General features: G+C 43.1%; 1 protein-coding gene across 2 annotated transcripts; it reads left to right on the forward strand.

Moving 5' to 3' along the window:
* The first annotated feature begins 117 nt into the window (after window positions 1-117).
* On the forward strand, window positions 118-26,636 carry LOC119168204 (SPARC related modular calcium binding-like protein magu). Of its 2 annotated transcripts, none has more exons than XM_075867452.1 (10): window positions 118-387; window positions 2,814-3,228; window positions 4,845-4,946; window positions 10,192-10,419; window positions 14,385-14,528; window positions 16,834-17,079; window positions 17,637-17,718; window positions 18,358-18,433; window positions 18,962-19,136; window positions 21,520-26,636. In XM_075867452.1, the coding sequence occupies exons 1-10, from the start codon at window positions 301-303 to the stop codon at window positions 21,588-21,590; spliced, it is 1,626 nt and encodes a 541-aa protein (XP_075723567.1). In that variant the 5' UTR covers window positions 118-300; the 3' UTR covers window positions 21,591-26,636. The 2 variants fall into 2 exon arrangements, with proteins under 2 accessions (XP_075723567.1, XP_075723568.1); XM_075867453.1 differs by having other exon boundaries at window positions 14,421-14,528.
* The last annotated feature ends 211 nt before the right edge of the window (window positions 26,637-26,847 follow it).

Here is a 26,847-nt window from a genome sequence, read left to right on the forward strand (position 1 = left end):
TGCGCTTAAAATTTCAACTAAATACTGTGACTAATATTGGATATCTTAAGAAGTGTTGCGCCATCTATGTGTATAATAAACAACTATTATTAGAAAATAATATTAAAGTAAAATTAATTATTAGTTTGTACTGGTTAGCATAGATAACGCGTCAGGTTGTCGGTGAAGATTTGTGTGTTTAATTATTGGTTTTCGAAACGGTTTATTTGTTCAACGATCTCCTCAACTGGCACGGCGCCTCGGCGCGGTGACGGCTTCCTGTGCGCGCGAGTGCGGCCTTCGCTGCAGGCAAGCGGATGGATGTGCGCGCAGTGGGGCATTATGGCCCTGCTGCTCGCCGCCTTTGCCGTCGCGCTCGCCCTCGCTTCGGCTGCGGGCCCACAACAGGTGAGAACGCGGGTAGCGACACCTGGGCACACTACTCTTCGTGCACGCAATCACAATACGCGCGCACGTGCTGATCGGTTTGACGAGACTGCGTGCCGCCTGTGCGCGTTGGTGCGCGCGTGTGTGTGTGCGTGTGTGTGCGTACGTAGCATGCTTCACCTGCAGCGCTTCGTATGGCTTCGTGCACGGGGAGCTCAGCGCGACAGTTGTCATTTCCTTTTGGCGTCACACGACACGTGACGCAGCGGCGTTGTGGAAGGTGATTAATGAGAGCGCTTTTGAACCACGGCTGATGTTTTCGGATGCCCGAATGCAGCGATTTTTTCTCGCTACTCCGCTCTGGCTGTTCCGTGTGCGCGAGCTTAGCAGCTGTGAGCGGTCATCGGCGGTAGAAAAATGAAAGAAAAAACAAAACGGAGAAGAAGTTTCTTTCTGCGAAACCACTCGATTGCCGCGAGCGGGTTTCGGACAGCTCGTATCTAGCCGTGGCGCCCTTCGCACAGGTTTAAACAAGTCGAGAGATTCGTTCGCCCCCGTTCACGGGTCGATCTTTTTATATATATTATTTTCCTCTCGCGTTGTGCGCCTTTTTAACGATGGTCGCTTCGGGGAGCGAAAGAGATGGTCGGTGTCCGCGGCTGGGAGTAATTAAGGCGCCCATAAGCTGCGTCGCGGTTGCCTGTGCTGAATGGATTCGTATTGTGCAGCACGCGGTATCTAACCTTGAGCTTGGCAAGCACGGAAAACCGAGATATGTTTTTTTTTTTTTTTTTTGAGGTTGACACACTGCCAGCGATGCGACTGCCGGAGCGAATTGACAAGAGCCGTTCGTGCGTCGATGGAGTTCGCGCTTGCTGCAGTTCTTATCTATATCGCAGTTCAGAAGATGCACTGACATTTACACCGTTCTTCGCTATATTAAGGCCGTAAATACCTCGAAAACCCGTGAGAGTAAAACATTGAACCACCTGCTTACATGCTGTTAATCGAGACAAGCTTGCACATTGTGCTGTACTTCCTAGCTGCTTCATGTTGCACGAGTGTATACAAATGCCACTCCGGCTTAAAATACGCCGAGCCTGAGAAACACGGGATGCTGTATATTGCAAAGACGTCTCGTTATGCTTAAAAGCTGTGAACGATTTCAACAGTGGCGAGCACGCCGAGAAAATGAAAACTTTGTCAGCCGTGAATTGCTGTTGTGTGTGCCAAGCTCCTATGTTGGCTCAAAGACTACAAACAACACACGTTGTAATAACGCAACAGTGGAAGAAAGAAGATGGGGTACTTGAAAGTGTTGTCTGATACGTACTGCGTTCACATTCTACTTGTGTAGATGTCTCAGTACAGTTGAATCGTGCTGTTCAACCCTTCTTAATAACTGGAATACGAACTTTCTAATTACGAGACCATGTTCGCTGTGTTGATTATTTTGTGTTCATTGTCTGTAGGTCACTTCATCACATCACTACCTAATAACTGCTGTTGCTGCACTAGAGAAGAATAGTCACTGAAGAAGACGTCTCTCCCTCATCTTGTTAACTTGTCCCGATATGGTTTACTCAACATCGCATAGTGCAAACAATTTTTTTTTTGCTCATTTCACAAAAAGCATGTAGACAAGGGCACATAGAGATTTACAGTTGCCTATTTTACATAGCTAGATCAGCTGAAACTAATTTAACTAGACTGCGCTATGACTGACTTGGAAACCAAGATGTTTAAAAGCTTCTTTGCTAGATTGCATGCCTTGAAGTTTGTAGAAGAGCGCATGCCATGTAATGTACGGTAGGCACCGATTTGGAGCGGCTTTTCAACTTTTTGAGTTGCTTGTTTTGTACACCTTGCACTCTGGTGCCTAGGGCACGCTGACGATGTGGGCAGCTTACATCACCTACCTGGTGTTACAATAAGCATAAGTGTGGAGCAATATGCAATTTATAGAAAGAAATAAAACAGGCACTGACTTTGTCCGAAGGCACTCTCCTTTCTCTTTGGACAAGATGAGTGCCTGTTCTATTTCTTCCAATGAATCACCGCCTCACCTGATGAGTTTTCCTTGAACCTTGGATTATACAAATTACAGATTTCAAATGACATTTTCTGACAGAATTTATGCAGCTGTGACGTACCACAGCACACATTCGCATGTTTCAGGTGCTATGCTACATGCATCCTTTTCAATATTTTAAATGGTGATCATGCATTTCATCGGATTTCTCGAAGTAGCTAGGATAGCAAGTCCAGTAACAATGAAGTATTTTTCACAACATATGCTTTTTCTTTTTTCATTTCAATGTTGGTTTATCATGAGGGGGCTCAAGTGCAGTTAGTTGTAGTTCCAGTTGCAGTTGTAGCTAAGCTGCTAAATATGGTTAATTATGTCCACAGGCAGTACGAGAAGATATTTCTCAACTGTTCTGCAGGTGCCACTATGCCCGCCACCTACAAAAAACTGCACCGGGGAGCCCGTGTGTGGCTCGGACGGGCGCACGTACCCGACACGCTGCGACCTGGAGCGTTCCCAGTGCGAGGGGAACTATGTGGCGCTAAGCCACACGGGTCCGTGCACCGAGCAGGCACAAGCCGCAGCGGCGGCACGTTGCCTGCTTCAGAAACAGCAGAGCATGCAGCAACCAGGCTCGTTCGTCCCGGAATGCTCGCCGGATGGCGGGTTCGAGCGTGTCCAGTGCCACGAGCTGACAGGATACTGCTGGTGCGTGGACGCGCAGGGAAGGCCCCTGGCAGGATCCTCGGTTCACCTGAAAAAACCCAATTGCACATCCCGACGACAGGGTTCATTCCAGCGTAGAGCTTCACACCAGGGACAGGCTAAGACAGGTGAGGAACACTGTCATCAGGCCACTAAAGAAAAAAAAACGTCTGTTTTTTATTCGTAAATTATAATTTCACAATACGGATACATACATAACTTTTATCATAAGAAGACGCTAGCAAAAAAAACAACCTAAGAGAAATAACTAGCGGTGACGCCGGTGTAAGTTCCCACATGAGCTTGCCATTACGTCATAGATTTCGATGGTGTCTGCAAAGGCATATGTACTAGTTTACGAGTAAATATTGTATACGTTGTGTTCTGAGGAACCAAACGTCTCAAGATTAAAAGCTTAAAGGGACCCTGAAATACTTCTTTAAATAACCATGGAATTCATTCACTAAAAGAGCTTATTGCCTCACGAATTCACCGCCGTGAAAATTTTAAAAACCTGTTAAGTACGAGTGAAGTTACAAAGATTTGTTGCACGCTGCAAGCACATTCTCTCTTCTCCCGTACCGAGCAAAACACTGGAAGCTAAGCAGAGAGGGATGGCATGGGCAAAGCAAACATGTCACGTGTGGCTCGCGACTATTGTGACCTTGAGCACATTTTTTTTCTATTTTCGAATACGTGGCTTTTTCAGTGTGATTGCATGCACGCGGGGACAATTCACGAGCTCCCGCAAGGATCCCTGTAATGACAGAGTGCGCCATATTCAAATCAGCCAGTGGCTGACAGAAGGGCTTTTACGAATGATTTTTGAGCTTATTCCATCTTTTTTCAAGAGAAGAGAAAGCAATCATTTGCTGATTTGTGTGATTTGTTATGAATTCCAGGCTGCGTGCTGTGCTATATTTGGCTCCTGTGTTCTTAGGAGCCTCTGCTATTAATACGCAGTATTTTCTGATGCATGCTCGAAAAGTGTTGTAGGGCTTCTTTAACAGAACTTTAAGGAATCAGTGTAGCCAGGAGATACCAAAATACTCTGAAATTAGCGATGTCACACTGAAGTTGACGTGCTGATTTTTCAGCGGGAAATTCAAACTTGAAACAATCTTCACTTCCTCGTCTGAAAACTTTCTGTGATGGTGAAATCAATTAGACTAGAGTTCTGAGAGCACAACTTATCATTTAAACCAATTCATCATTTGACTTCAGCATCCGTTTACGCTTGTGGAACTAGCAATCAAATTGTTCATTGTAGAAAGTGGCCAGAGCTTTGTCTTCTAGTTTGTGTCTACTGCATTACTCACTAAACATTGCAAAATAATTGATGTGCCATTACAATATCAAAGCCTTGAGCTACTTTGTAAGCATTCATTCTAAAAGACTAGGCATGCAAACACACATGAAACATGAAAGCTTGTGTGTCTTCTTTCTTTTCTATTGTGCACCTTTGTAGTTCTTAGTCGGCATTTCTGGTGTCTGAAATTCTTTCTTGTGTACCCATTTCCATGCCCTAACTTTTAAAATGGTGTTGCAGCCTTGATATCTCGGTATGCCACTTAAAAGAAAAAGTTTCTATCCATATTCTTAGCACTGTGCTGCAAACAAACATGTGCAGTTTCTTCAGGAAGAAAACTTTCACTATTCATAAAAATCGGTCCATGTCTGAGATTGAAAAATAAACTAGACTGGAACAACATGGGACTGTTTCATCGTTCCTTCTTTTTTGCAGGTTGTTCGAGCGTTGATCGTAGCCAGTTCAACCTGAACTTGGTGGGCATATTTCAGAAGGAGTTTGACAGGCTTCCGAAACCTCCTGCTGGCAACGTTACAGGTATGGCCCCAGTTTTGACTTTACATCTGTGGTGAACTGCCATTAACGAGGTCAGTAAAGTGTTTATTTTTTAATTATTGCGAAAAAGCAACATGGCTGAACCAATGACATGGCACATCCACAGGAGCTTCAAAGATGGGAATGCCAGAGGGATATCAAGGCCTTCGTAGAGGAGAAGGTCACGCTTCCTTTTTCTATCCTCCTCCTTCTGTTATCTTTGTGCAGGACAAACCCAATACACACCTCATTATGACAGAGTTTCATTTTACATGAAAATAAGTTCCATCGTATCTGAAAATTCGTTATAAAGGTTATTTCTATTGCTGTATTCATTCTAAGACTATTTTTTATTTAAATCCTTATTACCAATATTTCTTTATGTCCATCGATGTTTGAGCGTATATCCTCACTAACATTGTGTGGTAACTGCACAAAAGAATGTTGCACACTTTGAGTAAGCAATCACACAGCTATCGTCTAGCTAATAATGTCTACCAAAGTCGTAACAACTTGTTTCAACGAGAATAACAATATAAAACAGAAGTACAGAGGAAGATGTAATCTTGAAGAGATATAACATCTTTTAAAGGGCCACTCACCAGGTTTGACAATTTTGAGCTGACAAGCACAATGCATAGACAAGGCGTTCATGATCACATCTGGCAAAGTTTGCAACGCTACGTGCCGCAGAAATGGGTCAAATTTGAAGATGAACACTGCTCCCCCTTCCTTCTGCTGGCACGCGCCCAGAGAATGAGGGCATGACGTGCGCGTATGATTGGCCTTACGTACACGACAATGCAGTGACGTTGGTCATCTACGTAGACGAGTCTGCTCTGACGTTGCAAACAGGGGCATGTGACATGGTGAAAATTATTTAACATAACATGCGTAGTTTCAAGCAACTACGGCATGCGCAGTTGCTTGAAGAGATTAATAAAGCTCTAGATAAATAATGAGATGCAATAAAGAAATGTGAGCGTCTTTTTTCCATTTTTCTCTCGTGAATTGAAACGAGATGCCGGGCTAATGTGTCGGCATTTCGCATGCGTTCGTGTCCCCGCGGTCAGCGCATCGAGCAGATGACACCCGTGGAACGCTCCTACGCGTTCGTGCACTCATTGTGCTCATCTATTCTACTGCGTCTAAGCCAGCATTTCCAGACCATCCCGCAGAAACAGGCAGAAGACCACAAAATAACGCTGGTCAACAAAGCAACGCCGCTCGCGTGCTCGGGGGTTGGACTTGTTTGGGCATGTCATGCGCACATGATCTCTTGGTCGGATGCCGGAGAGGGTGGGGAAGAGATGCAGCTTGCGAAGCCTACGAAGAGGAGCGGCAAGGGTTTCGAGCTCGCCTCCTCTCATTCTCGTTTCGCGCCACTTCAAAAAACCCATTTTCTTCGCTCATGATGAACCGATTCAAAAAATTTTTGTGGCAAAATGTTCCTCATCGGACACCCAACAACTTCGACTAACTAAAATTTGGTATGGGGCCTGGTGAGTGGCCCTTTAACATCAAATTTCAAGATCGAGATGTACCCATCATTCGATCGCTTGGTATGCATAGGTCTTCATGGCCAAATTTGAATGGCATCCGTCGCGTGAAAGTTATTTTAATTCGATGTCAAACAGCGTAGAAAAGCTAAGGAGAAAAAATGGAAAATAGACTGCCCTGCAACATTGACACTAGTGCTAGGTGTTCGGTGTGATACATTCCAGAAATACCATCCTGAGTGACGATACGCTAATAACAATGACGTCGACAATCTGAGTGTGTTTGGAACCGAGTCCCGGTCATGTTTTCAGTAATGGCTCTCCTTGCTGTGTTGAAGTGTGCGTGCGATTCATCGTGTCGCATCGTCTGATTTGACATGTGTTCCACAGACTGAGTATGATCATTCATAGTGACAATGTGCGCCAGAATGTCGGGGAACCACTGCGCAGTGAGAACCTGCACGTCGAGGCGCGGAAAAAGCGGGAATTGCGTGGCGTTTCATGCCTTTCCAAGCCACGAACCTTAATACAGCCAGTGGGTTGACTTCGTTCATGCGTATGGACAGAGAAACTGGACGCCTAAGAAGAACAGTCGCATTTGCTTGCTTCACTTTGCGCTGAGCTGCTACAGGGTAAATCTTGTGTTGGCGAACGAGTTTGGTTTCACTGGCAGTACGAAGCCCCTTCTTGAGGCCGGGGCTAAAGGGAGAGGGGAAGAATGAGTTGGCGCTACTTAACCTAGCCGGCGGAAAACGCTTGAAGGGGCTTTAGTCTACATCATCAGAGACACAGCTGGACTGACTGCACGTGCGCTCCTAGCAGATGAAATGCCAGTGTGCGTGACGTCACCATTTTTGAAGCGTTAGCTACACTGGCCTCGCTGAGCCAATTTCGCGTGGCACTGGTCTGCGCATGCGCAATGATACTCCGCCGCCGTCGCGCGCGGCTTGCCGCCGGTGTGCGCGCGATTCGATGCGCTGCGCAGACAATCAGTGGTGTCACGCACCGGAGCCGGCAACTCCCTCGCACTTGGCCGCGCCCACGCGCGACTCGCCGCCGCCGGTGTGCGCTTTCCAGAGGAGTGCCGTCATAGCCATATGGTAGACATATGGACGCCGACGCGCGCGCTTTCCCTGTGCAGTTGCCATCTGACACTACGCTGGAGCCGCTTGATAGCGCCTCTGACTGGCGTTTGCCACTGTGGTATAGCCATGGAGAAGGAGAGTGCAAATGCTACTCAACGGTGCAGTAGAGCGGAGAAGCTTAATTCATGGGATCCCGAAGTAGTTGCCCGGCAAAACAAATATACATGTGCCACTGAATACGTATACCGTACTGTGTGTGTGTCATTGGAACAGCTGTAAGCATGATATCTGGAAAGCTAAGAATAATCAGCTGAACCTTTGCTAACGCTACGTATATCCTGGCATAGCTAAGCTAAGCCACTGCCATTTTTTTTGTGAAAGCAGCATCAGCAGTGCAGCAGCCTCGATGCGGCCGCGAGGTAGCGCTGACAGCACTACAATTTGGCGGGCTTTCAACCCATGCTGAACCACATTTGATAGCGGATATATTAATCAATATTACAGATATTCATTCGTACCTCAGATGCGTTTTAGGTCGCGAATCGCTACTAGGGGGCCGATGGCTACTTGTTGACACAAAAGTTTTGACATGAGTAAATCTGATGTCAGTGGTCCTTTAACACTGAGTGTATTTAGAGCTTCGTGTAGGAAGGAGAGGTGACTCAGTGTAACGAGCGAGGGTAGCAGAACTTCGTTCGGGTTCACATGCTTCCTCATAGGCAGCACTATGCATATGAGGGAAGCTAGCTGCAAGATAAAGTTTGAGAAACGATTGAGAGAATTGGGGGGAGGGGCGTTGGGCTAGGAAGGTTTTCAGCTACTTGTACATGAGGAATGTCGATACAAAATGGAGGAAGCAAACCAGAAAATTGACGGGTAAATACTTAGAAAACAGCAGGCGGCCAAACCAAAAAGAACTATCACTTAAGAAGAAGGTGAAGGAAACGGAAACTGACATGTGAAGAATTGGCATGATTAAGAAGTCCGCACTAGAGATCCATCGAGTTTTTAAGCAGGAAAGTATTGTTTTTAAGCAGGACGGGAGTATTGCGAACCAAGACATATCGGGCCAAATACGAAGGGGTAGACATGGTATGCAGTGCATGCGGAGAGGAAGAAGAAACCGCTGAACACTTGATAATGTTCTGTAAAGGGCTTCACCCTATAATTCAGGATGATGGCGCAGTTTTTCAAAGCACTTGGGTTTAGGGACAGGGAGGGCAAAATAGACTTTAAGCGGGTAGAAATAACTAGAAGGAGGTTATCTGATTGGTGGCTACAATCAAGGCACGAGTGAAAATTAAATCCTTCACTGTGAAGTACCAGTCCTTGACTTCAATATTTAAAGGGGAAAAAAAGGATAGACCTAGTTTTTAGTTCACTTAGTATTACGGCTAGGTGGCGTTAGCCGCCGCCTAATCTCAAGGGTACAGCCATTTCAATCCATCCATCCATCCACCAAAAGCTGGCCTCTATTGTTTTTGTTGTTTTTATTCCCTCTCTTTCAACAGTTTGCTTGAGCGTTCTGGAAAAAGATAGCTAGGGTGGTCTGGCAGGCACTGCATTTTTTTGGAAGAATGCTTTTGAGGAACCAACCAAGACATTACCGCTTTACAGAGCCTCCCATGTTTTGGACCCTAGATGTGATTCAAAGTGCCTTTCGCAGAGGTAGCTGGTAGATTGCAACAACCAATCTCTAGGAAATGTGGCATTACTTCATACCTAAAGGTACAGTTCTTATTTCGGCAGGAAAAATGATAAGAGTTTCTCATTACACGACTTGCAACCCTGTCATGCAACATGGGGCGGAACACTCCTTGCCTATTGGTTCGCACCTTGCACAAGTTCACAGGACGAGAGAAAACTGCTACGGAGCATGAAAAGTTTAACAAAACACAAATCACTGCGACATTATAAAGAAAGTACATTGTCTTTTGAAAAAGTCAGACACTTGAGATACCAAGCTGCAGAAAATTTAGTTGAGGCAATAGGGCTAAAGTACAAAAATGACTTTGGGATCCATGACGTCACCATCTGAAGTTTCAGCGGGATATTCGAAAGTGCGCCTTTTCTGGATGTTGAGCTTCCCATCTGTTAATAAAGCTACGGTGGTGTATGAGTTTATGAGTATCATTCGTAAGTCTAAACTAATTTATCGTTTCACTTTAGTGTCTCTTTAACTGTAGCGAGCTTCATAAAGGTCGACAGTGTTTCTTCGAAGCACTCCAACGCTTAGGCCTGCAAAAAAATCTACGCATCTCCACGAAGTGAATCATGACGAGTGGGCAAAACACTAAGGATTTTTGTTATCGTAAGTCATGCATGACATTAGCCACTTGTGCATGTAAATGAGGGACAAAGCGTGTGTACAATATATAAAATTTGCTTTTGCCTTTGGGCCACCACTTACTGCGGCTTTAGGGTAACTTGTCGTCTGCGTAGACAAGCCGCCACATGCTGTGCTCTCGCCTCTGAAGTTGCAGCTTGTTGTCAGTGTTGCCGCTTCGCCTTTCGTGAGTCAGAGCACTTTCACGGTCATTTCACGACAGAAAGAGAATGGGCGATCTGGAGCGCGCTTGTTCTTCATCATCGTCAGTGCCGTCATTATCAAGGGACGGCGTCGGAAATGGCTCGACCCCAAGAAGCTTTGCCCCCGAAACGCAGGTCGTGTGCCCGCAGTGCTGAGGTGGAAGTTCTCTGAGCTGGACGTCGACGGCGATGGCTCCCTGCAGCTGCACGAGGTTCGCGACCTGCGGCGGCTGGCACGTCGCATCGTGGAGCCGCAGGCGTGCGCCCGGGGCCTCGCCCGCTACTGCGACGCCAACCGGGACCGGCTTCTGTCGCTCTCCGAGTGGCTGCACTGTCTTCAGGGGAGCCCCATGCGCGTGGACAGTAAGCACCTTCTCCCTGCATGCCTGCAGGGCCGGATTAAGCGGTGATTTCACGGGTTTCTAACCGCATTTCTCTCTCCGAGAAAAAAGAAAATTAAGACAAATTTCCGAAGGGGAACTGTGGTAATATACAAAGTACCTAATAAAGTAAGGCAGAGGCATTTTAGCTCAGTAAAACCTGTATATACTGAATATGAAAAGGGTGCTGAAAAACTTCTGTATCCCTAGTAATGTGTAATGTTGACACAACATTGCTACATCATTGAGAAAGTTGCTTCGACATTGTGATGGCATTTCTTGTTACCAGGTATTTATGTAGGTAATATTACTGTGTGTGTGTGTGTGTGTGTGTGTGTGTGTGTGTGTGTGTGTGTGTGTGTGTGTGTGTGTGTGTGTGTGTGTGTATATATATATATATATATATATATATATATATACTGTAATGAATCTGAATAACGGATGCTCTGCTGTTGCTGAAGAAGACGATGACGATCGGTGGCAGTAGTAGTAGCTCGGGCACTCCGCTCGCCAGTAGCCAGGCCTGCCTCATCAAGCACCTTTCGCCAAGCTGCGTTTGAACGTTTCTCGACGCACAACACCTCTATTTTAATATATATATATATATATATATATATATATATATATATATATATATATATATATATATATATATATATATATAGTGGGAGTAATAATTCAATGGGCCAGTTAGTCTTAGATGAGTTATAACTCATCCCCTGATGAAGGGAGGACCCCTCCCGAAACTGTTGGATTTATCCTTGTTGACAACGCTCCCGTTGTGCCATATCCCATACCTATATATATATATATATATATATATATATATATATATATATATATATATATATATATATATATATATATATATATATATATATATATGTGTGTGTGTGTGTGTGTGTGTGTGTATGTGTTAGTGATGACAAGGAAAGTATAGGTGTTAATGGTAGTAGTAATTGTAATGTAAATCATTAGAGAAGTAAAGTGGATGAAAAGATGTTCACCTAACTGCACTGGCGGGCTAGTTGGTTTTGTTTATCATGCCAAGTTTGAACAGTGTGACTGAACGGGTACCGAGAACATGCACACAGACACCCAGGGCTGAATTTCGACTGGAAATGTATATTTTCATGTGCACGTGATGCATATAAATAGACATGTTGGCAGGTGAAAACACTGTTCAGTCGCACTGTTCCAACTCGGCAAGAAAAGATCACTTGCTGCTGGCAGGGACCAAACCGGCGGCCTTCGGATAACGCGTCCGATGCTCTACCAACTCGGCTACAGTGGCGGTCATCCTCCTGTTCACTTTTTTTTTTCAATGGAGTATACATGTGCATTTAAATCCTGGGCGTGTTATTCAGTGTTGCTAGCAGCCATGATGGTGAGTGTAGAACACTATTATTGTGATTCTTGGTGTCACGTAACATGTGATCCTGTTACAAGCTGACAGCTGAGCAATAATTCCTCACATACTACCTTACGGCATCAAGTCTGCCGAAACGAGACCCTCGCCGTCTATTTGAGGAAAGATTTAAAAATTTAAGGGCTCTTTTTTTATTTGTTAGACACGATATTAATGGGAACTAGTAGACATTGATGCCCAGAGGGGTATAGGGGACATTATTAGTAGAAATTGTAATGTAAATCTGAACAAAAAGAAAGTGGACGAAAAGATGGCTAATATAGGTAATTTGACTGCATCTTGTAGCCAGGATCATTCAGTTAAACAAACATTGCTGTTAACTGCCTGGTTCTAGGTATGGGCATATTGTTCTATTTCCTTTCTTAGAATTTTCTGCACATTTTTGTCTCATGCAGAACTGATTCGCCAAGAAAAGGCAAAGAAAGATCACTTACCAGATAAGGAACTCCAGAGCTGTGTTGTAACTGGAAAAAAAAAAAAGCTATTTGAATGAGGAAGAAAAGACAGTACACTGAAACCTCATTATTATGAAGTTACGTCCTACTCGAAAATAGGTTCGTTATAATGAAAAATTTGTTATAAAGGTATATTCCCAATGTTATATCCATTTCAAGACTATTCTTCATTTACTTTGTTATAATCGACATTTCGTTATATTTGGGTTCATTATGTCGAGTTTTAGTGTATGAGATTCATGGGACGGCAATCATAGAACAAAATTTTCTTTAGTTGGATCAAAACAACCAGACTTTCAAAAGCCAGATAAAGACAATGATGAGGTTGCTGGAATGAGAGCAGTTCTGTCTTGTACAGCTGCAAGATTGATCGATGGTTCACAGACTTTGGTGCTCGTCTTAGTGAAAGATTGCAACGGTAATTGCAGCAGACGAAACGAGTACTTTCTTTTGAACAGCTTTGAGCGAACTTATTTCATAATGTTTTGAAATGGTTTTAAAGTTGGAGTCATGTATCAGAATAGAATTAATTGAGGTTTTATGTCAAAGCAATTTATTACTGCATGGTGTCTCAAAAGTGTGAAAGTGTGGTGCAAGTTTTATTGTATTTCGGGACATAGGGAAAGCTTTAAAATATGTGTATGTATGGATAGTTCTTTATGGACATCCAGACAGTTTTAAGGATATGTGGATATATGGATAGTTTTTAATGGATACAAGGGTAGCTTTTTAGAGACATACAAATAGTTTTATGGATCATTTTTTATGAATATGTGTAGTATTTAAAGATATATGGATGTACCGATGCTGGTTGGTCAAGTTTCTTCATTCTGCCATTTTGAATTTTTCTGTTTCAGTGGATCATTTTTTATGAATATGTGTAGTATTTAAAGATATATGGATGTACCGATGCTGGTTGGTCAAGTTTCTTCATTCTGCCATTTTGAATTTTTCTGTTTCAGTGTTCATACAGTTAAACTTCATTCTGATGAAGTATGAATTCATTATATCCAGTATTCATTGTAAGATTACAGATAAAAAGCAGCCCTATAAATCAATTGTCTGGCTTGTGCAGAAATGTTATATACAAGATGTACTATTCTATCCTTCAAACCCAGTATTCAGGTAATGTTTGTTTCCATGTGACATTTGAAGATAAATTGACCCGAACATGTGAAGGTCAAATTACAAAAGAAGAAAAGGTTGTTGGACAAAACGGGCTCACATCCACATTTATTTTATAGAGGATGTAATCTTGTCTAGTAATGTGATGATGTGATTTCTGAAACTTTACGAGTCACATTTTTAACCAAATTTTTGATGGCACAACCACATTAAATAGTGTGGTTTATAATTTGGGTTTAATATGTTTGGTAGTTTACTTTTAATTTCAAAGCTGTTCAAACGGCCTCAAGGTCTGGCGAAATTGAGAGTCGGCAAGGGGGGGGCAGGAGGCCACGCCACACTAAGTTGGGCAAAGGTGAGGCTTTATGGAAAGGGTGAACGAGTTAGAGACGCGGCAGGAGCCGAGTGTTGAGGCTGAGCGAAGAGGGTGACGCTTTCAGACGTTCACCAAGGGTTGATGAGGATGAGCTTCACGAAGGAAGGCATCAGCTTCTCTGTTTCGATGGTGTTCTCGAAGTGGCGCTGGCTGCATTTTTCAATATGCAACCTTTCCAGCTTTGAGCCCCGCGCAAACCAAACGTTCATTCATTACAGATATGTCTCTCACATTCTTGGCTCCACTATAAAAAGGATAAAATACATACGAATGAACTGTGGCTAATCAAACCGTATTTAGTTCGCTATAACCGATAATCTGCTATATCATTGTTCATTATAGCGAGGTTGGACTGTACTGTATTTCTATTGCGTTGCACGTCGGCATGTGAACAGGGAGGTTTACTTACTTGGCGAGTGTTGCACGCCAGCTGATCATGCAGTGGCATGCCCCCCTCCCCGGGGGGGGGGGGGGGGGGTCGCACCTTTCTTCTTGATCCGGCCCTGCATGGCGGCCTGCGGTGCATGTGCGCGCGCGTTGCACGGCATGTGAGGGGAACGCAGTGGTTTCCCTGCGCGTGTTCATGTCGTTAAACTCAGAGGGCGGCAACCCGGATGCGGCGGTTGCCCTGGCTGGATCTCTGCGGCCAGACGGCTTGCGGCCTGTCGAGGACGAAGACAAGGACAGCCAGGAGACGCAAGAGCCAGGTTAGCGTGCTTTCGTATCCGCTATCAGTGGCACTGGAAGTCGTATTATCTCCTGTGACAGCCTGGTGCATTTTTTTTTAAGGACATCTGACAGCGAACTTTTTGCTTGTGACTTTTTTACTGTAATCTGTAGCCTTGTGTCTGGTAATCCCGAAATTGAATTATAAATACTCTAACATGTCTTTTGAATAGCGCCATCATCGTTAATTGCAACCGATTTTGGTGTCACTTCGAAATCCCCACTCAAATTTATGAAAAACTAGTGTCCCATCGCGGGAAAGTGCCTAAGACTACGTGCGCCCAAGGTTTCATGATGTTGAGAATGTAGCGTTCAAATCAGAGTCTCTTCTGCAATACAGAACAAAACGTTGTGAGAGCTTCGGTGTGAGTTACGCCTGTTCTGAGTGTGTCTCTTCAGGAAAAGGAAAGCATTCCTGGTGTACGCAGCCAAAACCACCTTGAGAGCAGCGAAACGAGAGGCGCAAGGAGTGATAGTCCTTGTCAGGTGTCATTTGTATTGTATGCGGCTTATGAATCTTCTGTGATGTTCACAATACTCGTTTTTCTTGTGAAACATCACACGGAGGCTTCATCGACGTCATACTATTGGAGATGTTGCAAGGTGCTGCCAACTCAGATGAGCACTCACGCTTACTTTAAAACAAAATTAAAATGCCTTAGAGGCAATGTTCGCTGTTAATAACTAGCCAGAAGTGCCCACATATACAGGAAAATAAACAGCATACTATATATCTCGAGCTTTCAATTTTGTCATAAGGGATGCATTAATAAACTGTTTCCATAGACAATGAACTTTAGCTGTTGGCTCCTTGGAATCGAAGGAGCCTTCGCAGAAGAGTTGAAATGTGTGCTTGTTTGTCATACTGGACCTTTCAGAGCTTTTTGTTAGGTCTAGACAGCCATTGGTGTTGCGAATGTTACATTAAAAACAAGAAAATATGAACAACTTCATAGATCACAGCTCAGGTGATGGAGCAAGCACGGGTTAGTGTTCGACATGTGTGATGTATTCATGCCCAAATGCCAATGCTATCACATGTGTGCTTCAATATTCTCATCTTTTGAGGTGACATATCACTTTCCAATTGTTTCCTGGAGTTTAGTGTTTCCACGAGAGTTTCGAAGTTTGTCTGTTCAGCTTACATTAGTGAACCTTGTGATAAGAGGACTGATATTGACTGGCAGCAGTTATATCAAGAGCCACATTCTGCGTGGCAGTTGTCAGCATCTCTACTCTGCAATAAACTAAAAGAATGATAACTTGTAAGCTCAGTTTCTGTCGCAGTCACATTGTTTTCAACAGAGAATGAGAACTGAGGAAATGCTGTACTTTATCCACCTTTTTCATGATGCCCCAGTGCATGCGCCCTTCCCATTACGGAAAAGTTATGAAACGTTTTTTATCTATGTAACAATACTAATTCTGCAGGCCCCAACCAAAGCGCTACAAAAATGGCAGAGGCAGCACAGGAAAATGAAAGAGGCGAATTACTGTGGCTGTTAGTTTTGTTTTTTTCTGTTAAAGGGACGCTCAAGGCAAATACTAACAATTTATGTCCGAGTGAAAGCTCAATCTATGACAACGTCTTAAAACGGCAATACTATTACCAACAGCACTGCCCTACTTGTTGAGAAATAAAGCTAAATTTGTCACACAACGGCCCCTTGAGTGGGATACTTTGGAAATGATCCTGATGACGTGAGAGCTTCCAACTACAATTAAGCACTAGTAAGCAAACTGGCTGCAATAAAAAAAAAAGGAACCTTCTGTGCATCAAGAGATGTAATAAAATGCTGCTTGTCCGTTTCTGCGCGGCATAAAAAGAAGAACTGCGTGGTGTTACTAAGGGGAAGGGCACGAGTGGTTAAAAAAGTTTATTTTGGCCTCGTTAGGCTGCATAGGTGGTGCTATCTACCAGAGCCCAGTTGAACTAATCAGGCACAACCATGGCCTCCTAGATGGCAGAAAATTGTTCAATGGCCGTTTTAGTTGCCATGGCTCCCGCTACTTTTGCTCTGCTGCTACTAGTGTCTGCGGCTGCGCAATAATGCCAGGTAACATTGTGCACGACAACAGTGACGTGTTACAAACTTCTTTCAGGCGGGAGATTTGAAGTGTGCTAACTCGATGCGGACCTCTAAATCGTGATTTTATTTCGAAATGAGCAGTTCCTCGGCATGAAAGTAGCACTACGAGGTTTTTGATCGCTATTTTAGCAATCAACATCGACTTAGTATTTGCCTTTAGTGTCTGTAGCTACTGTCTGTGCTGTATTTGTCGCAGGTGGACCGTGGTCCTTGGGGACTGCCGCGGATTGCGGTGCTGCGCGGCGACAAGCACAGGAAGCACAACGTGATGCACCGCGTATCTACGTGCCCGAGTGCCAACCGGATGGCCGTACGTACGTGCCGGCACAGTGCCACGAAAACCTCTGCTGGTGCGTGAGCGTGCGCACTGGCCGGCCCCTGCGGGGAACGACGTCCACGTCCCGGCCCGATTGTGCCTCATTACTTGGAGACACTTTCAAAGGTAAGGGGTGTGTGGGAGGGAAAACTGAGCGGGTTGGTGCAGATTCATTGTGGCTAACAGCGCAAAAAACACGGACGCATACTAGAAGTAGACACGGCACAGCGCTGACATGGCGACGTGAGGACGCTATGTCTGGGTTTTCGCCCTGTTAGCCACAATGAAGTGGTGTGGGTTTTGGACTCACATTTAGGCATCGGTACACATTGTAATGGTTCTACAGTTATTGACTGAGCAAGTACATTTGAAACACTGTCTATCAACACTGAAGCAAAGTACAGCATAATTTCAATGCATTGGTATGCTAATTTAAACAACAGGGGCCCCAGGAGTGGGACACCTCTCTGAAAGAATCAAGCTGGCGTTGTCAAGCTAAGCAGCTTTAAACTTTATCTGGCTTTGGCACTAAGTGCTTCAGAATTTAATCCATGTTAATGCTTCCACTTGCTGTACTGACACAGTGTCTGTTCTGCAGCACTCATGCCTTTGACATACGGAGGTAACTGGGTAAATGAAGGAATTTAAAAGATGGGGATATAAAAAGTCGTTTTCTCGCACAGGTTGTCCCTTCAGGAAGAAGCAGCTTTTCTTAGCTGCACTTCTACACAGCTTCGAAAGGGAGCAGCAGCAAGCAGCCACCAGGTACGATGTGCCTCCATTGTTTCCGAAAAACACGGTTTCTTTAGGAGTAATTAGTGATCTCCAATTGATTAGTGATCTCCAATTGAGCAGTAAAAAATGAATATTTCTTATAATTTCATCCCTGTTAAAAAAGTACCGGTGCCACATATTCACCATGTCTATTTTGTTTTTGTTTTCTTTACAGTAAATGAAGCTCCAAGCACTCTGAATTTAATAATGCAAAATGCTAGAATATCATAAATATTGTGACAGTCGTTTCATTGAACCAATTGTAGTTATGTTGTCTAGATGTTAAATACACATCACATGATCGAATAATGTGTCGCCTATTTGGTATGCAGAGGAGTCTTGCCTTGCAAATAGCATGTTAGGTCAAACAGGTAAAAAAATGTGACTGCGAGTTGTAGGGCTGCTTGTCTAGTCTATGTTGAAGTATTTCATAACGCCACATTACTGTGACATCCAGGATGCCACATTTCGCATAGAGCTCGTGAGCAGTTCTGCGCACATGCCCTATGCAAAATATGGGGCATTGTTACGTATGCAGTGCAATCGCGAATGCTATTTATGCACTGCTGAAATTTACTCACAAGTGACTGGCTGATAGTATAGATGATCAAAAACGTCCATCTTTCATAGCCCTCTTGGGTCAAAGACCACAGGCGCTGACGTGCTGCGATGGAAGTTCTCCACGCTTGATGTCAACCACAATCAGGTACTGCCACTTATTGTGTTTTCTCGTGGACTTATGTGAATGCCATAGCAAGTTTTAAAGCCTTACGTGTGGCTTTAGATTTATGTCATTATATCCAGTAATTTTTTTGTTATATGAAGGTTCATCTGTGTATAATTGAAATAAATTACTTTCTCAGAAAGAGGGGAGAAGAGCGCTGGTATGTTGTGAAGGAGGGACTTTTTTTCTTCTTTTCTTTTCTTGTGTGCACTTTTTTAACAGCCGGCTTGTTCTAAGTTGAATTTGCACTGTCTTTCCGTCTAGTGTCATGCAGGTCATGTAACTGAAGGAGGGGGGAGTGAAACATGATGGAACTTGGAATCAGTATGATTATGATGGTAATGATGATGCTCAGAATTATGGTGATGGTGATGATGCTCGAAACGAGACTAAGGTGTCCAAGTATACCCTCACAAACACTCTTGCACTTACAGCTTGGCTTTCTGAGGGTTTATTCAGCACCGAGCAGGCCCAGTTTTTGTATGCATGTATGCGGGCGCATATGTGCAGGTGTTGGAGCGGAAAGAGTGGAAGCAGTTTCGACGCGGCTGGGCGAGCTTCCTCAAGAACGGCGGCAGGAAAAAGTTACGCAAGTGCTGGCGCAACTTTCTTCGCTTCTGCGACGAGAACGACGACAGCCGCATCAGCCAGGACGAGTGGTTGAAGTGTGGGAAGCCAGTGGCGGGTACGGCGTCTTACGAGCTTTACGTGAAGTTAGCTTCCAAGTCTGTCATTATGTGACTGACGTATTCAAAATAAGAGAGGCCACTTCGCTTTCAACATTAGGAATGCAGTTGCTTAGTAAAGGGGTCTAGTGTTGCACTCTAATCAGTTACAACCTAAACAAGAATGCGAGCTTCTCTCACAGAATTGCCAGGCCTCTGTTCTTAACCAGTGAAATGCAGTCATGAAATTCAGTCATACTAGCTCGTGTCCACTCAGACTGTAAGTACTTTTTCTCAAATAATGTAAATACCCTGCATGTTGAGAGACAAAGGTTCATTGTTAGAACCTGAAACTTTACATTTGACTGAGTCGGAATACTTAACAAAATTTACGAGCATGTACAAGCTTTCAATCTAAAACCAGTGATGCAGACGAGTGTCCACAGGGTGAAGTGTACGATCTGAAATTTTCACGCATGCTTGATGTGACATTATGCATGGATGGTTGCGGCATTTGTGTAACCTCCATGTAGTACAAACTGTACTGCCTGTAGGCAGAGCTGACATCTTATGTAGTGACCGAGTGTCTTATTGACGAATGTCTGTGTTCTATATCGCATTACAAAGAAACATTTTGTCGAATGGTGGTGTTGGCTTCATTTTCTCAAAGCTGGACCCAGGATGTTAAGACATGGTGCAATGAGTCGCAACACATGTCATAGAAGGCTAGTTATGCAATAGCACAATATTCATGCGCATTCATTGAACCCGTGGACCTGTTGCAGCATGTGTGATGCGTGTTGTACTGTGTAGTTTGTCTACTCGAATGTTGAGCAAGATCAAAGCTTCTTGTTGCTGCATTGGGTGATAGTGTGTACAACAAAATCAGACAGTGAGACCAAGCATCAGCTGTGATTCATACTAACCTGAAGCAGCAGTATATTATTGTTTACCATTTACGCATTAGCTCGTAATTAGGGTGTCATTGTACAAAATGTTTGAGTGATTCAAACAGCCTGTTTTTAACTGCAGTTCAAACGATTGTTCTTGCAATTAATTCTTCACTTTTTTTTAGCTTGGTGTCTAATATATATCATTGTGTGTCACTTGACTTCTCTTTTTTTAGTGTTGTTGCTTATTGGTTAATTTAATAGCTTAATTTTTATCAAAATATTGCTCCTACCTCGTTTTCTTCAAGATAGACTAAAGAGAAAATCAATTTGTCATGCATTAGTAGTTTATTCTTCCTCAATGCCAAAATCAACCCATTAGCCGCAAGTTGTTTGGTAAGCGAGAAAACGGGCAATGTGAAAATGGGGTTGGTGGCGACACCACCTTGAAGTTCGCTCACCAATCGTCGTGATGCTACAGGTTTTGATGGCGCCTAACTAGTTCTTGTGTGCTGTTCCTAATCAGTTTTCTGTCATCTCTTTGTAACAATATTAAAGGAGCACTGACACAAAATTTCGAAGGAGAAATAATGAAAGAGGTAGATTTGTCTGGAGACATACACAAAACCTACGAGATATCGAGGGGAAATATAGCCTAGAACATATTTAAAATCAATCCTATTGTGCATGCCGTGTAACTGGGCTAGATGTGCAGCTCCCTCGCGACGCTGACATCAACAAGGCAGCAACGTAAACAAATTGATGTTGCAAGCTTGTGATGGCTAGGTCGCTGGCATGTGCCTTGCGCTTGCGCTACCTGTGATTTCTTGCTCCATGGCTGTGGCCTTGCATATGCTGGCTGTGCTCTCTTTTGCTGCGGCGCCTACGTTACAGTTTTGCGTGGTCACGTGGCCAGCTGCGTTTACCTTGACACTGGAACTGCTCCTGCCTAACTAAATGCTCTTTGAAACCTAAACTGAAACTTGGTTCTCTAAAAACGTCTACTCTAAATAAGTAACCATCGCTCTTGTGAATGAGGCTTCTAGCTGTGATAAGTGGGTCATAACATACCTACGGCAAAAAAAAAGGCAAAAATGTTTTGTGTAAGTGCTCCTATGAATACATTTTTGTCTTAAGGGATTAGAGACTTGGCATCCAAAGTTTCATAAAAAAATGATAAAAGATTTTTGAGCATTTGTAGGCGAAATTCAAATGAAACTTTTCTGAAATCCGTGACATCATGTAGCGAGATTTCATCGCAAGGATAAAAAAAAAGAAGTTTGATTTTCTGTTGTATTATTGGACCTATGAAGGTGAACTTATTGACAATAGCGTTTTCAAAGTATAATTCATCATTAAAAATGAATTCATCGTTTGACGTTAGTGTTCCTTTAATTGCTTGTGTATTAGTACCATGGCATCTATGCCACGGTTTCTGCTGCATTGGAGGTCTTTCTACCATTGCCTGTGCGCTCACCTTTTAACACATTCCTCTCTCTCCTCTGTGTTTCAGATTCCCCAAGGCCCCGCAGTGGTGCTCGGAAGGGGCCCAACCCTTTCTCGACCATTCTCATAAGTAGATGAGGCTAGACGCGTCAGACAGCACTCTTGGGGTTTGCCATCAGATTGCAGTGTAGCCACTAGGCTGAAGGCCCGAAGGCCATGTGCGCTGAACTGCGGAATATTTGCTCATCAGTCATTCGACCAACAAGCGTTTGTACTAGATAGGATCGCTCGTAAGTGGATGTCGTTGTAGGGCTATCAACATTAGAAGCATTCAATTGTTATACTCGTGTAATCATGGATGTGCGTATGCTGAGCACAGAGCAATTCGGATAACGGATTTTGGGTTTGTCACGTGACAAGACGATTCCTGTCGAATTTTATTCTTCTTGCGCTTCATTGTTCGTTTTTCACAGTTGCTGGAAACCTGATGAGCCACTTGGTATTACAATTGATAAAGAAGGAACGCTGGGAAAATGCGAGAGCTTTTTTATGATTTTGCAACATTTACTTTTTGATGTTCTCTATGAGGGGGCTTGATTTTACTTTCTTAAAAGGCTAGTACTAGTGCGATTTCACATTCTCAGAGCCCCCTAAAAGCGTGGGAGCAAAAGTTCTACAATTTATATGTTAGTTTTTTACGCCACCTCTTGTTAAAGCAGATGTCTGCCTTGTATGTTTCCCTACGTGTTCAAAATAGGTCAACTTGTGGGTGATACCCTTCTATTGATATCATCTGGGTCACACTGTGTTGAAATGCTGATCTTGTCTAGTTATTAATTGTTGCATGCATTTCAAATCGTGATGAGTATGCGTCATTTTGAAGAAACGTACATAATCGATGCCTTAGTACCTGCACACGTTAACCATTTGACGTCATTATTGTATGTGCCATTTTATTTTTTGATGTTTATCTTGTGTACTTACTCGGTGGTAGAGATCGTGTTCATTGCAATTGTTCTGGCTTGATAGCCATTTTGTTTCAGCGCACACATTTATCACAAGCTGTTTACAGGTAGTTTGTTGTCTGTTCATTCAAAGCCAAAGCTTGCTGGAGTATTCACTGAAGAGAAGTGTCAACAAAAGCAACTAGCTGAGACACTTTTGGCTCCCAGAATGCATTGGTGCGTTGCTTTGACTAGATCGACATTTCTGTGATTGTGCGTCTCATTTTATGCAAGATATTGACCGTGGCGTTGCGATGTGCATAGTGGTTGTTGGAAAATGTGCTCCCACAATATTGCATCACAAATTCTGAGTCATGAGCCATGAAATTTTCGCAAATTCTGTATCTTCTGCCATTGTGAGGCGAGAGCGAATAGTGCTTGAGATTTCGAAATCTTGGAAGGGCAGCGCCCATATTTTGCCCTTGTGTTTAGACCAGGGGAAAACGTGTGTTCTAATTTTTTTCATTTTGAGGATGGCCTTCGTCTCCTTCAATTCATTACAAATGCTAAGTTGTCAAGTAAAATTTGCATGGTGTTCCTTTTTGTTTACATGTCTTCACACTCATTAAAAATCCTCATGGAATTTCGGCAACTTATGGTAAGTTAGACATTGTCAGGATTCAGTGAACCCATTTTACTGTTGGTGGATGGTAAGTTAGACGTTGTCTTGATGCAGTGAACACATTGTACTGTTGGTGGGTAAATTGTATATTCTACTAAAGGTGCAGAGAAAAGATGACGCAGGATGAGCATTCACTGACGTTCGAAAAGTTGTTACAAAGTATGCTGTGTTTTGATTCCATTGCACTCTGTGCCTTTGCGCTTGTGGGGAAGCACGTGCGCCCAGCTACTGCACGCTGTAGATATGCATCTGTGCTGACTCACCCAATTAGTAATAATTCTTAAAGGGGCCCTGCAACACTTTTTGAGCATGGTCTGAAAACGCTGCCAATCGGTAGTAGAGACTCCCGACAACACGCAAGCAAAACATTATAGCACAGCATGCGGCCTGGAATTCACAATAAATTATCAAATTCAGCTAAAAATTGCTTTCTCTTTTCTCGACAAATCATGGAGGACGCACAAAAATCACTCGTAAAAAGACCATATATGAACCATTGGCTGATTTGAACATGATGTGCTCGGTCATTACAGAAATCGCCACGGGAGGCCGCGACTTGTCCACACGTGCACGCATGATCACACTGAAAAAGCTGCACATTCGAAGAAAAATAAAAAGTGCTCAAGGTCACGAGGCGCACGTGACGTTTTCCTTTGCCCCTGCCATCCCTACGGGCTAAGCTTCCAGCGCTTTTGTCGGGACAAGAGAAGAGAGAATGGAATTGCAGCATGCGACAAATATTCGTAACTCCACTCGCACTGGACAGATTTTTAAAATTTTTGCAATGTTGTATTCGTGAGGAAATAAGCTTTTCCAGTGGATTCATTCCATAGTTACTCAAAAAAGTGTTTCAGGGCCTCTTTAAGTTCATTGTTAGCAGTGCAACTACAGGTGAGAAGAGCTTGGGAGCATTGGAAAAATGCTGACCTGTGTCTGCCGACATTGGTGTTTGTCTCATGTCATACTTTAGCAGCGAAGTGATGCTTCACACTATTCACCCAATGTGCATTGAGATGCCCTAACTCAAGTAGTAGTCTTTTTGGTAGCCTTTTTTTACTGGCTAATATCACCCTTGCATGGCATTTCATTGTTACTGATATCTCATAAACAAATGAAAAGAGTGTCTAGAACAAGGAAGGATGGCACTGTCACATCTTAGTTGGCTACTTTGTATTAAACACCAACAAAACTCAAACAAAGAACATGTATGACAGTGCAAGATCGAAGTGTTGTTTTAAATATGCAGCACTTTTTAATGCGACTAAGTTGAGCTTTGATGGGTTACACGACTTGATTTTGCATTCGTAGCCCCGGTAAAATGGATTTCGGGGCTTTGTACAGTGCGTCGATGAAACAACAATATTTACTCATGTAAAGCTTGCCTGCATGTCGGATTTATGCGTTTCACCAGTAGCTTGCACACTGTGGACAACTATTATTCCTGCAAACAAATTTGTGCCTATGAAAGAGCTACTTGTGTTTCAAGATACAGCTTACTAGTATGGCGAGTCGGCACTAGCTATAGTAATTGAAGTTACTGGTATTTTATCGTAAGGACGTTTATGGGGAGGGGGTAAAAGTGTCGAAAAACACTGCACAAACAGGGTAAGAGTCTTGCAAGACTCTTACCCTGTCGGCATTTCTAATATGGGGTGCATGTACTGTGAGACTGAATGTGCTTTTCTTTTTTTACTGACTGTGTTATAACTGTTGTATTTGCTTGTATCCAAAGTAGCACTAAAAAGACAAGTGCAGACATAACATGAGCCCATTTAGATGCAGAATGCTTGAGCTAACTTTCTGTAAGAAATAGATCAAATCACTTACATGAAAACTAAAATAAGACATTTTATGTTAAGGTAGTAATTACAGAACTCACACTAGCCTGCGGAATTCAAAATATTAGCTGCTTGATCAAACTTGAACTCATCTCCGCACTAGTGAAATGTAGGCGGGCTGCCACACGCATTATGCTGAAATGCACGCACACTGTTGGAACATTACCTTGCCCTATATTCCCATAGCTCATCATTATGCAATGTCTCGTTTGCCTTACATAAAATCCCACCCTGTATTCCCGTGTACTGTTTCTGGCTTTTGTGTTAGTCATCTTTTTTTCTACATTATTTTGCGCCAAGAAAAGAAATTTGAGCACTGGACACTTGTATTGCGATAGCTTCTTAGGGCTGAGTGAATAGTGGTTCTCGAAGTTTTCATTTTCACAGTCATTATGAAATGATGTTTGCATCCAAGTATTCGTAACTTTATAGATAAAAACGCGGCTGGAGCATTAGGAACAAGTAAGATTCTTTGCGTGCACAGCAAGAGTGAACGGTAATTGCAGAACCAGCGAAGCCCGACTCTTAGGTCATAACAGTGTGCTTTAGTTTTTCATACCTTTTGAATACCTTGAAATTATTCTCAAGTAGCGATTTTATTCAAAATCGCTACTTGAGAATACAGCCACTCTTCTCTTTTTCAAAATCAAACGAAACAGCCACTCTTCTCTTTTCTGTTACATTTAGGATGCTTACATCAGGATCATAATTCAAGTTTCTTCAGCTACAGAAACTGAAAAAATATCAAGGCTTTTATTCTCAGATAAGCAGCTGTATGATGACAAAGGTAGTTTTTAAGTAAATGGAGGCAAGAATGGTGGCCTTAATACAATGGCAAGATTTGTGTGTTGATTTTTTAAGACTAAGATTGCTCACTTAATTGATTCGGAATGTAGAGAGAGAGAGAGAATAAACATCTTTGTTAGGCTATTCTTTAAGTGTTGTCTTAGGGGTGTTTCCCCAAAAGAAATCATTGCCTTTCCCCTTGAAGATATAAGTGGTAGCTGGTGGCGAGGGTGAATATGGAGAATGATGTGGTGTTTCGTTTTCTGTCCTTTTTTTTTTATCTCTACTACAAATCTCAGTGCAACATGCCAAGTCTAGCTCGAATCATTGTCTTGCTTAAGCCCACATTTGGTTTGTCTGATGCTACATAACAACATTCTTCCATAGCAAGCACAACTTAAAGATGCAGTGGCATTTTCTCCTCAAAAATACAAGCCTGCTTTAATGGACATTTTACTTTACACTGACAATATAAGCCGGTTGGCCAATGGTCCTGCTTACTTGCTGGTAACAAGAGACTGACAATTTTTTTTTATTCTTGGAGGCAGCCGGTTGCCACACTTTGGTTGTCTGGACATGTGTCTCCAGCCTTCTTATAAGTTGTACCCATAGGTGTCGACCCATGACACATTTTGGACACTATTTCGGACTATATTGCACACGTTGCGAGTTCATTAGCGAAAGCACATGTACTCAGCTTTGTCACAGCTTCACATCTTGCGTTTATATGGTTTGTTCTAGCATTGTACCAGCGAGCACTAGCTGCCTTTGAATGCACGATTCGCACAATGTCATGTACTGTGATTTCATTCTTAAAGGATCGATCAGATGCGAGACATCCGATGTAAGTTCGCCAGTAGTACTTTGTTCGGCCACACTCTATTGTTGATGTATGGCTGGAAAGGTTGTAATAAATGTATTGACTGAGAGTCAATTAATTTCCATGCTCTTTATTCTTTGTTAGGAGTAAGGAGTGTAGATTAAAAAAAAAATTATACAGCTGCCTTCATCTATAGTTTTGTTTGTAAATAATAAAGTTGTAATGTTCACGACGTCGATTCCAAAAACTCCACAACATCACTTTAAGTAAAATTTCTCGTATTATTATTAAACATTATTTTAATGTTGTAAAACTGTATGGCTCG

This window comes from Rhipicephalus microplus, chromosome 6 (assembly GCF_043290135.1).
Source record: "Rhipicephalus microplus isolate Deutch F79 chromosome 6, USDA_Rmic, whole genome shotgun sequence".
NCBI classification, from domain to species: domain Eukaryota; kingdom Metazoa; phylum Arthropoda; class Arachnida; order Ixodida; family Ixodidae; genus Rhipicephalus; species Rhipicephalus microplus.

Excerpts from the sequence above, each read along its gene's own strand:
- LOC119168204 (XM_075867452.1), top strand. The coding sequence starts at position 301 with ATGTGCGCGCAGTGGGGCATTATGGCCCTGCTGCTCGCCGCCTTTGCC. Across the intron at positions 4,947-10,191 it reads TCCTGCTGGCAACGTTACAG|GTCGTGTGCCCGCAGTGCTG; the intron begins GTATGGCCCCAG and ends CCCGAAACGCAG. Across the intron at positions 18,434-18,961 it reads TTGATGTCAACCACAATCAG|GTGTTGGAGCGGAAAGAGTG; the intron begins GTACTGCCACTT and ends GCATATGTGCAG.